Source organism: Bombina bombina, chromosome 5 (genome assembly GCF_027579735.1).
Source record: "Bombina bombina isolate aBomBom1 chromosome 5, aBomBom1.pri, whole genome shotgun sequence".
Lineage (NCBI taxonomy): Eukaryota > Metazoa > Chordata > Amphibia > Anura > Bombinatoridae > Bombina > Bombina bombina.
In genome coordinates, this window is record NC_069503.1 from 627691079 (window position 1) to 627703538 (window position 12460).

Consider the following 12460-nt stretch of genomic DNA (forward strand, 5'->3'; position numbering starts at 1 on the left):
TAGCGACAGTTATAAATGGGTCACTAGCTGAATGTGTAAAATACAGCATTGTTTTGTTTGGCGTCTATACTTTTAACAGGAATAGGAAAACCCAAAGGGCTGGATTACAAGTGAGGCTCAAATAGTTTTGCGTAAGTGATATTGGGCCTATTTATGATTGTGCGAGCGGACATGATCCGATATAGCTTACGCTCTCTGCATTTATTATTGCACCAGCAGTTCTTGTGAACTGCTGGTGCAATTCCGCCCCCTGCAGATTTGCGGCCACTAGCAAGGGGTGTCACTCAACGCGATAGTATACAATTGGGTTGATTTTTGGCAATTTCTGTCCGTGGCCTCAGAGCAGGCGGACTGGTTATGGAGCAGCGGTCTTCTGTTTCTGGCAACCCTTCAGGCTCGCCGGAAACACGGAGCTTAATAAATATGCCCCATTGTCTTTTCACAAGCATTTTTAATTGCGCTGATATTACAAGTAGAGTGAAAACGTGATATTGCTAGTGCAATCATGATTTACACGAGAATCCTTACTGCGATCTCAAAGCAGTGGGGTAACTGTTTTCCGAAATTAAAAAGTTGCACAAAACACTTCAAAAATAAAGGCTCAAAAATTTGAGATCTCTGGTGTAAGAAAAAACAAAACGCAGAAGGGCTTAAACATTGAGAAACATAAATATAAATGTCTAATGATGTATGTATATATATATATATATATATATATATATATACACACACACATATATATATATTTAACTTGTTATATGAGTGTAACCCGATTAGCGCAAAAAGCTTAGCTCTAGTGGAGTTTTCGCGATTGTGAAAAGAAATATACAGCACCACTTGTAATCTAGCCCAAAAGATTTAGAAATGATGACAGGAAAAGGGGATACAACCAATAAGTATATTGTAAACATTTTTTACTACTTATGACATGTTTTAATTTACAATCTGAGCGTTTATTTTCCCATTAAATGTATATATCAAATATTATTTAATTACATGTAATTTGTCACTTTAAAACAAATGAGCATAATCTTGCTTTTCACAACAGACTCCCTACTAATATAATTCTCATGTTGTGCTATTGACAGCGACAGATGTTTTTTAATGCTAGTCTACATCTGTTTTTAAAGAATTAAAAGTCACTTACACCTGCAAACGTGAATTAAATGTACTTTGTAAGGATGTTAGGATACATAGATATAGAATAGTCCATTACTTTACACTTGACAACAGATGAGTAAGAAATGTGTCTTTTTTTCTACAAAATGTGGTAGACTAGTAACCTGGTCATCTCTTATCAGTAAATCTTTTTCCCTGACTGGTAATTTATTACTGTCTCAGCTTAGTTTTTATTTATTAAAGCAATAAAACTGCACAAGACAAATGTTAATGTGAATTAGTCACCATTTTGTTTATCCAAATTACTTGTGTAGGGAGCGATGCACTTTTTAAAAATATCTTTGACATTTCCCCTGACCTAGAATTCCTAAAAACATATCCAGTTACAATTTCTAGGTAATTAAAGCCTGTAGAGCATATAATCAAAAAAAGGTTGAGTTTACTTCTGTTATCAAAATTACCTCTTTCTCTTTGTATTCTTGATTGAAATGCAATACGGCCTCTTTTCATGAGGGTGTAGGCTCGGGAGCATGAGTGTCTATATGGCAGCAGTGTTTGTAGCAATATTACCAAAACAACCTGTAGGGGGAGCTTTAGTGTACAATAGCTTCCGTCACTCAGTGGTAACACTCTATAGTAAAGTAGGACATATAGCTAAAGGTACTGTTTGACAAAGAAGACTGTTTTAACACAAGTGGAGAGTGCATCTATCTTTGGGAAGGAGACATGCAGACAGTGGGGCCTATCTATCAAGCTCCGAATGGAGCTTGACGCCCGTGTTTCTGGCGAGCCTGCAGGCTCGCCAGAATCAGCAGTTATGAAGCAGCAGTCTAAAGACCACTGCTCCATAACCCTGTCCGCTTGCTCTGATGAGGCGGACAGGAATCGCCACAATGCAACCCGATGGAGAACGATCAGGTTGATTGACACCTCTCCGTTGGTGGCCGCGAATCTGCAGGGGGCGGCGTTGCACCAGCTCTCCGCATTCAGCTCTGTCTGTCGGACCTGATCCGCACTGTCGGATAAGGTCTGACAGACATTTGATAATTCGGCCTCAGTGTGTGGTAAGTAGTAGTACTTAAAGGTGAAGCTGTGGGAGTTCCCTTCTTTCCCTTAGAACTGTCTGCTATAAACATTGCTGCTACATAGTGCTCAAGTCATGCTCCTCGGCTTACCTCAGTATCACAAAATATAGGCAACTGTATAATGCAATGTAACTAACATACTTGCTATTATTTTAATTTAATGGTTGTACAAAGATTGCCACTATCACAAAAAAACAAGCAGATGTAACATGGTTGGTTGTGAGATTGCTAAGGTTCTTCAGCCCATATTGTCATGTGAAACGCGTGTTGTTAGGTTTAAGATGCTATTTTGTGAACTTACAGAAGAACATAAGAAGTGAAGATGAAGAGAGCATTTCATTTCACATATCATTAAGTCTGATTTTTTTAGTTTAGCTAGACAATGACATTTGTGCACTGGGTCTCAGTGAACATCAAATGAAAATAAACAAGATCAGGTTCTATAACTAAGCTACCTAATAGATGATAACAAATGTGTGTGAGATTTGTTTCATAATATTATGTAGCAACCTGATAAAAATGCTTATGAAGCCTCTGTGATTTGTTCCTTTATGGTGTGGCTTCTATTCATATTCACATTTTTTACAAACCTTTGGTGATGACTCCATGAGCTTCATGTTTCTACGATCCCAGCCAGCACCATCCAAGAAAAGACCGTAAATGTAAACCCCACCAATGTCAGCTGGAGGTGGTGCGTTAACATCCTCTTTCATCATTCGAGTGACATCATTATGCAAAATGACGCTGTCAAGAGCCCATCCTTTGGACAGATTCATCCGAGTAGTTTCTTGTCTCATGGCAGTCAAAAAACCCTATTGTAAAACATAAGTGCAAACATTTTTAAAAGGTAAGGGTGGTTTTAAAGTCTGTTTTTAAACAGCTACATTTAAAGGAACATTAAACCCTAATTTAAACACTACATAGATTTTCATCTATCTCCCTCTAATTATAGGTGCTGTCATTTTGAAACCTAGGGTATACTGTAGACATATACATACTTTGATTCCCTGAGAATGCATTCCCCCAATCACTTAATTGTTACGTTATGTATAGTTAAAAAGTTATCAAGGAACATAATATAACACAATGCAAATAACATACAAACAGAAGTGAAATAACACACAAAATATAACAAATGCACATTTGTTTAATACACCCCTAGAAACTATTAAATGACAAATATCCTGCCATTCACCCAGCCAATACACTGAAGTTACCATCTCCAAAATTCCTACTTTGATAAATTTAGAATGAAAGATTTCATTAAGCTCTTGGCAATCTATCAGGTTCAGTGTATTAAAAAGCATATATATCAATCATTTTAAAATTAGCTTCTCTTTTAAAGCACTGTTTAACACGCTTTATTTTTTTTTTATTTTTTTTTTAATTATTTTAATTTTTTATTATTATTATTTTTTTTCACGCTTTATTTTTTAAGTATCATTCAACTGTAACAGTCTACGGAATTTCGTCTTATTTTCAGCATGAGAATGTTTGAATCAAAATGGGATGAGAACAAGTTTGAATCAGCAGGGTAACAAATTAACATTAATCAACATTGACAGAGGAAATAAGGCTACTGGCATGTCATTAATACGTGTTAATAAAAGCTTGTACCCCTACTAGGTTTGTAGGTGATGATTGTAGACATTTTTAGCATATTCTGTTTATAATTGTGAGTTCATTTGAAGTTGGTCAGATTTACAGGTATTACACAGTCTTAAAGGTATGCAACTCATGAGGGACAATAAAGTCAAAATAAAACTTACATTGATTGTACAGATCATTAGATTTTAGACAACTTACTCATTTATTTGTATTATTTATTTTGCTTAGTTCTCTTGGTATCCTTTGTTAAAGAGCAATCTAAACAATCTTAGGAGAGTGCACATTACTTTAGCCCTCTGACAGCAGTGTTTGCAACAATGTTTATAACAATATTATACATAGTTACAAGCACTGCTGCCACAGACTGCTAAAGTGCTCCTAAGCTCCTATCAGCCTGGCTAGCTCTACTTTTCAAGAAAAGATACCAACAGAACAAAGCACATTTGATAACAGAAGTAGATTGTAAAATGCTTTAAAACGGCATGCTCTATCTGAATCATGAAAGATTAATTTTGACTTTACTGTCCCTTTATTGTGCACATGGCAGTGATTTGCATAATCATATTTAGAAAAAAACTGTTGCATTAAATAGTAAATTATCTCACTTGTGGGTTAAAAAATCCTGTCATCCAAAACTGATTGGGTCGGCCATCAAATAACCAGCTTCGGAACTGCTGATTTCTTTCCAACAATTCAGTAAACCAAAACCCTAAGGTGGCCGAGTCCCAGGAAATTTTATACCAGAGTTTTGGAATTCTGGCATCATACATATTATCTAAAGCATCTCGTAAGTCTTCTGACATGATAATGGTTCCTGAAAGAAGCAAAATATCTTCATTATTCAATGGACTTTCAAATGCACAATTTAAAAAAATATTTGTTATCTTGTACACAGTGCAAAATTATCTCTTGAAATGTTTGTAAAATCTGCCACATGCCCGTTTACTACACCCATTAAATGATACTATCACTTTGTCTAGGTTAGTAAATTATTTGCATGACGTAAGAGGGTGACAAAGCATGGAAAATGAGCCATTACTAAACTCAGATCCCTAAGAACTATGTGTGCCAAATGGTTTCATGATAACAGAGGTATTTGAAAAAACATAAAGCAAAAACTAATGTGCATTGCTGAGGATCAGATATTACATGTGAGTGTTGCAATGTGAACTAAGAACAGAAATGCTCTGGTAAAAATAAAGAGATTTACAGCTACCCAGACTGAATTCCAAGTGCCAAAGCTTAGTGTCAAGGGCAACCATCAAAATATGCTACATAGCTGTAATATCTTCCTGTAAAAATACTCAATCACATGGCTGCTTGAGAGGGTTGATTTACCCTAAGTGACAACAAAGGGTTAAATTAGGTGTCAGGAAAAAAATAAATCATAGTGGCTCAAAATAATTCTTTTCACAGTGCAAGTCATAAATTCCTTTAAGCAGAGGATAGTCCCAATAGTGTAAATCAGTGTTAATTATTTTGTAAGATTAAAGGATTACTTGACAGTCATATGTAGGAGAATTATGAATGTGCTTTATGTGAACAGTTTGTATGATCTTCAGCCTTCTGAATAGTTTCCAACTGTCAGCAGACGTTTGTCACATTACTAAACAAATATGTTTCCAATAGGATCTCAAAGTGATAATGTACAAAGCAAATACTAATATACATGTCTGTTGTACCAGCTATACCAGAGGTATACTTCTGCTTACAGAGGAGAGGAATTATTGTGCTGGGAGTCTGAACTAAAGACTGGTTGTGATTCCTGGCTGCCTATATTCATTCCTAATAGATGTTGCAAATTCTCCAAATAAATATAAAGTGTGGGGTATATTCCTCTCCTACTGCTTATTGCTTACTTTATATTGATTGAGGTAATGGATTACCACAGCTTTTATTGCATTTGTTCCAATAACATTCCTTGTTTTACCTTGTTCAGGGAAAGCAAACTGTTTTGTCAATTCTCTTACAAGCAAAAAATTAAAGAAAATTGTTTTCTTATTAATCCATTATATATATATATATATATACTGCAGGACACGTGTTTTTAGTAAAAAGTTTGGCTACACCTGATCCTGGTTTAATCTCTCTCTTAATGGATATTTGAAACTTAAAGGGACACTGAATCCAATTTTTTTCTTTTGTGATTCAGTTAGAGCATGACATTTAAGCAACTTTCTAATTTAATCCTATTATCAAATTTTCTTCATTCTCTTGGTATCTTTATTTGAACTGCAAGAATGTAAGTTTAGATGCCGGCCCATTTTTGGTGAACAACCTGGGTTGTTCTTGCTGATTGGTGGATAAATTAGAAAGTTGCTTAAAATTGCATGCTCTATCTGAATCACGAAAGAAAATTTTTGGGTTCAGTGTCCCTTTAAACCCTGAGCTCCACTCAAAAAAGCTGCATTCAAGAGCAACTACAAAAATAACTGCACCACTTTACATACAGGCTCTTCATTTAACAAGAAATTATTAATTTTTTTTTGGGGGGGGTGTTAAGTTTTGAATTTTCATGAAGAGAAGTTTATTGACCCTTAATTAGGTTTTGCTGTGCAAAAACTTCAAAATGAACCCAATATATTAGAAGTGCAGATCTTTGAAGTTATATAAGCAATAAATCCCGAACATCTGTTTTTCCTATTAAATAAAACACTAAGGAAAATATTTTTACACAACTGAGCAAAAGCAAAATATACAAAAAGATACCAATGTGAAAGGAAAACACAGCAATTACAGATTTTTTTTACAGTATTGATAATGATTGAAGGTACAAAAAAGAGAGAGAAGTTTGACATTACCCAGCACTCACAAAACACTATATAGTAACAGTATGCATTGAAAACCGGATTGTGTCAAGAACTGGTTATTAAAACGTAACTTTTACTAATGATAGAATAAAAAGGGTGGTAAATAGTACCAAATGTATAACATACATATGTGAGACATACATTTAAAACTTAGATTAAGAAACAGATCAGGACTGTGTGTGTGAGACTAAAAAACAGAATTACTTCCCTGGGTAATAGTTCAAATACACTGTAACCCTCAGGGCTCAGAGAATACACGGATTGCTCTAAAGCTAATCTAAAAAGGGGATTGACCCCAATAACATTACCTAATCTGAGCAATACTGGTATCTAGAGCAGGAGAGGAAACGGTTTATAAATGACTGATTAAGGAAGGCAATTGCCACATCAATATGAGCTTAGAAGGGTCCCAGGTAAACACAAATTAGCAAGTCTCATGCACACAGACAAGGCCTGATGTACATTTCGCCGCTAGCACGGCTTTCTCAGTTGTTGACTTAAAGGGACAGCCTAGTCAAAATTAAACATGATTCAGATAATGCAATTTTTTTTTAAATTCAGTTTATTCAAAGAGATCAAGAACAGGTACAAAGTTTCCAGACAATGCAAAAATCACAAAATACAAATCATGTGTGACATATGACCATGCACTCTCAATGAGAGGAGCGCAGTTTTAACAGAGACCTGTATCAATATTTATATGTACATCATCACAACTGAGAGTAGTTGAGTTACTATTTGAATTTTTGTCGTTCTCTTCACTCTTTGTACATTTTATAATTTTATCACAACAACATAACTAACTATAACAATACCCAGTTTCACCCATGGGTGAATTAGATGCATTCAGGGATCTGGTGGACATTCCCTAGATTGAAGGGAAAAAAAAATTCTTTTAGTTTCCTCGCAACCCAATCCCCCCATCCCCCGCAAGTCCTACTTGGATCATTCCTCTCTCCTACAAGATCTGCGAGATTAGGATCTCACCTCCTCCCCCCTCCATCACTTGCACTTCCCTATCATACAGTGCCGGCCATTCTCCCCTTAAGGAGGCCGCTAGAAGGACTTCCGTTTGTGAGAACGGTCCGAGAATTTGTCTCTGTATTGTGGGACTTTGCGTTTTCAGAAAGGGTCCCCACTTAGCGAGAAAAGGTCTTATTCTGTGTATGGTGTCAAGCTTAACATCAAATTGTTCTGTAAGCAGATGCTTATAAAGATTACGTTTGAACTGTCCTATGTTAAGTGGCTTCTTACTTACCCATAAACATAATATGCAGTTTCTGGCTATTAGCACTACCAATGTTAACAGTACGTGATATCTGTGGGGAATGTCATTCCATCGAAAAAGACAAATCTGGTCCAGTTGTATGGTAACAGATATGTCTGTCGCGCATCTCAGCCAATATTGGATTCTAGCCCAAAATTGTCTCACCAAGGGGCAAAGGAAGAAGTAATGCGGAACATCAGGTGCCGCAGCTCCACACTTGCCACATTTGTTTGGCAGATGCGGATTCCACTTAGATAATCGGTTAGGAGTAATGTAGTCAAAGTCAATCATTCTCACTTGCGCCTCACGAAGAGGCATGTTCAGCGCCGTTTTTTTGGTTAACTCTAGGCTTTTTTGGATGTCTGCAGTTGTGATATCTCCCACTCCTCTCACCATCTATTTATCCACCTTCAGCTTCTGACAATCCGTGATCGAACACCGAGGCGTACCAAAAGTTTGGGTCTTTTAGTTTGAGATCATCGATGTAATGGCGTACCTGAAGGTAAGCATAAAATTGCTTATTAGGAATACTATTTTTCGCACGTAAGTCGCTAAATGTTCGGACTGTACGCGACAAAGGGTCCAGCAGGTCTTCTACAGTTTGTATTCCCCTTTCTCTCCATTGATGGAAAGGTAATGTATCTGTGCCTGCTGGGAAATCCAGATTACCCACTATTGGCAGCAGTTTAGCGGAGGGCCTATGCAGTCCCAGTCTCTTATGGGCCATACGCCAGGCAGCTAGCGGGCCCTTGTAAAGAATGGAAGTTTTGATAAGTGGGGGCATCTTACTGACTCTCAAGTATGGCAGGTATGAGAGGTCCACAGGCTTCAGGGAGGCATTTTCTAGCTCGAGGTCACAGAAGTGGGAGGTTCCCAGCTGCCAGTCCAAGACTAGTCTGATCAGTGCCGCCCAATTTTACATTTTGAAGTTTGGGAGGCCGAGGCCCCCATTAATATATGGTTGCTGTAGGAATTTTATTGCAATCCTAGGTTTGCCCCCCTGCCACACAAATTTTCTGATCACCAAATTCAAGGCTCTCAGATCTCTTCCGTGCAACAAGAATCATCAGCATTGGGTAAAGTAGTCTTGGGAGAGAGACCATTTTTATAAGGCTAACTCGTCCCATAGTGGATAAGGTCAGCGAGGCCCACTGCTGGAGTTGTCTGCACACATCTGCACATTGGCTCGCCAGGTTAGAGTCATACATGCTTTGAGGGTTCCTATGTAGGTGGATACCCAAGTATGTGAGTTTGTTCCCCACCTCCATGAAGGGGTATGTCCTCTTACTCTTGGAATGCTTGTTCAGCCACAGTAATCTGATTTCCCGGCGTTCACCTTGTAGCCTGAAAAGGCTCCAAAGTCCTGGATAATTCTAAGAATTGTGGGGATATGCTTATCAGGGTCTCCCACAAACAGCATCATATCATCTGCATATAAGGCCAGATGTTGAGGCTTGCCATGCACCACAATGCCTGGGAAGGTTTTTCTGAGTTTGATGGCCAATGGCTCCAGCGCCAGGTCGAAGAGCAAGGGGGACAGGGGACAGCCCTGCCTCGCACCCCTCTGTAAGATGAAATCCGGGGAGAACATGCCATTAGCAAAAACCCTGGACACTGGCCGTGAGTATATGTTGTGTATAATCTGAGCAAATGCGCCATCAATATTGAAACGCATCAAGGTATTACCCAAATGGTCCCACTCCACTCTGTTGAAGGCCTTCTCCACATCCAAGGATAGCAGGAAGGCCTCCGACACATCATCTCTGTGCTGTCCCCCACTCTTCCTCCAGCAGAAATCAATGACCTGCAGAACCCGACGTAGGTTGACTGCTGATGAACGCTTATAGACAAATCCAGTCTGATCTGGGTGTAGGAGAGATGGCAAAAGTATCTTCAGACGTCCCGCCAACACTGCCATCAGAATCTTATAGTTTACGTTCAGCAGTGAGATGGGCCTGTAAGATTCTGGCAGAGACTGATCTTTCCCAGTTTTGGGAATGAGCGTTATATGAGCTGCAGAGAAGGTTGAGGATGCTACCAGCAGTAACAGCTTGGATATATTGGGCTTCAATAGACGGTAAAACTCAGCGGGCAATCCATCAGGGCCCGGTGTTTTACCCAACGCCATGTTCATTATGGCCTTATCCAGCTCTTCACTTGTGATAGGAGAATTCAGTTGGTCTAGTTGTTCACTGCTAAGCCGAGGGAGATTCAAGGAGCAGATAATGCAATTTTAAACAATGTTCCAATTTACTTGTATGGTCAATTTTGTTTTGTTTTCTTGGTATTCTTTGTTGAAAGCTAAACCTAGCTAGGCTTGTATGCTACTTTCTAAGACAATGAAGGCTGCCTCTTATCTCAGTGCATTTTGACAGTTTTTCACAGCTAGACAGTGCTAGTTCATGTGTGCCATACAGGTACTATTGTGCTCATTCGTGTGGAATTAATTATGAGTCATCACCGATTGGCTAAAATGCAAGTCTGTCAAAAGAACAGAGATAAGGAGGCAGTCGGAAGAGGCTTAGATACAAGGTAATCACAGAGGTAAAAATTGTATCAATATAGTTATGCATAACTGGGGTATTGGTAATAAAAGGGATTATCTATCTTTTTAAACAATACATTTTTTTTTAAGTAAACTAATAATAAAAATATCAATTAATGACATACATACAATTAAAACTTTTTTTATCAGTCTATGTACATTTTTAATAAACATTTTTAAAACATTCAATTAATTGCAAGCATGAATGAACAGTCAGATAATCATATTTCATTTTGTGTACTTGTTTCATAGCTGAAATGAGTGATCTGTGCAATTTTCAATTATTTGCAAAACAACAACAAAAAATATACACATTAAAACAGGATCTATATATTTTTTTATACAATTCTATAAATTTATAAGCACTATTTTATGATTTGGTAGGGCAGAGTAAATGGCATTGTGGGTAGTCAAATCATAGCTAAACTGCGAATAGCAATTTTCCTTACTCCTGTTGAAACACAATCCTATTATGAAACAATCATATTAAAATTGATATGATGATCTCTGCAGGCATGTTAAAGAAGCCAAAGGCGAAAAGTGAATGTGACTGCAATACACTAATGTTAATTTATTTTAATGTCCCCTTTATAGCTTGACCTTCACAAGCACCTATAGAATTATAGTGCTGCACATTAAGGTACATCTGTTAGCTTCTGAGGCACTTTCAGAGCAACTGTGAATTCTGTCACTGCAGTTATGTGTCAGTGCCTGCAGCCTGACTCAGTGCTGTGGAATGGCATATCTTAATGCAATTTAAAGTGCCTAAACCCCTTGCTAGCATTGACCCTTGTGCTGCCCACGTCTGGTGGAACACAATCAAAAAAGTATCAGCTTAGTTATACTCTGTTTCTAACAGTGTAGTCATAGCAGGGTTTAAAAGATTTAATGTTCACCAAAATGTTGCTGTATTAGGGACAAGATGAAATAATATACTTTGATGTGATTCCAGATCTAATATTGATTCACTTGGAAGGGTGGTATTAGATGGGTAGATATAGAGGTTTACTATATGCAATGCGCATGTACAGACACAAACAAACGCACATACAAACACACACACATACAAATACATACACACAAACACACACACACAAACACACACAAACATACACAAACAAACACAATCACAAACACACCCAAACACACACACACAAACACACACAAACACACACACAAACATACACAAACACACACAAACAAACACACTCACAAACACACCCAAACACACAAACAAACATACACAAACACACACAAACACACACACAAAGACAAACACACACACAAACACCATACATAGGCACATGCACAGACACATGAATTACAGAACTATATTCCATAGGTAGCTGATTTACCTCATATAAATAGAAGACAAAGCTGATAGATAGCAGATAAATAGCTAATAGCAAGAACATGACACAGACAAAGCAAAGAACAACAATAGCTAGATAGAAGCAGGCAGAGAAGAGAAAACCAATAGCTGAGGATAGATTGTTTAGAGATAAGTGATAAATAGCTTATAGATAGATAGATGATAGATAGATAGATAGATAGATAGATAGATAACAGATAGATAGATAACTGATTGCTGATAGATAACTAATAGAAACCTTTTAGATAACTAACAGTTTATAGGTAACTAATAGACAGCTGAATGATAGCTTATTCATAGCTAAATAAATAATTGATAGACAGCTGTCAGAAAACTGACAGATTGGTATTATAGGAAGAATAAAAATATCATATAAAGCTATATTTACTAAAAATATATATGTTATACATTTCTGGAAAACTGCTTATGACATAGAGTACACACTAAATATAGACCTAAAAGCACTTTATAAGTTGCACAGACTTGAAGTGAAAGCCATCTGTCTCCTAGCAGTCCGGGTGCATGGCATGTTGGCAGCATTTAGATATGTTGAGATTAGTAAGAAAATCAACAGATTCCCATATGCTCCAGCTGTCCTGTACACTCACCATTTCCCTGCCCAGCTATATCTAATCCTTCTAAGCTTTCAGCGTG

General features: G+C 37.5%; 1 protein-coding gene across 1 annotated transcript in view; it reads right to left on the reverse strand.

Moving 5' to 3' along the window:
* Positions 1–12460, reverse strand: part of LOC128661578 (dynein axonemal heavy chain 5-like) — a 671317-nt gene that overhangs the window by 33991 nt on the left and 624866 nt on the right. The window contains 2 exon segments of the mRNA XM_053715820.1: positions 2795–3016; positions 4418–4626. Coding sequence (XP_053571795.1) covers positions 2795–3016; positions 4418–4626 — 431 coding nt within the window.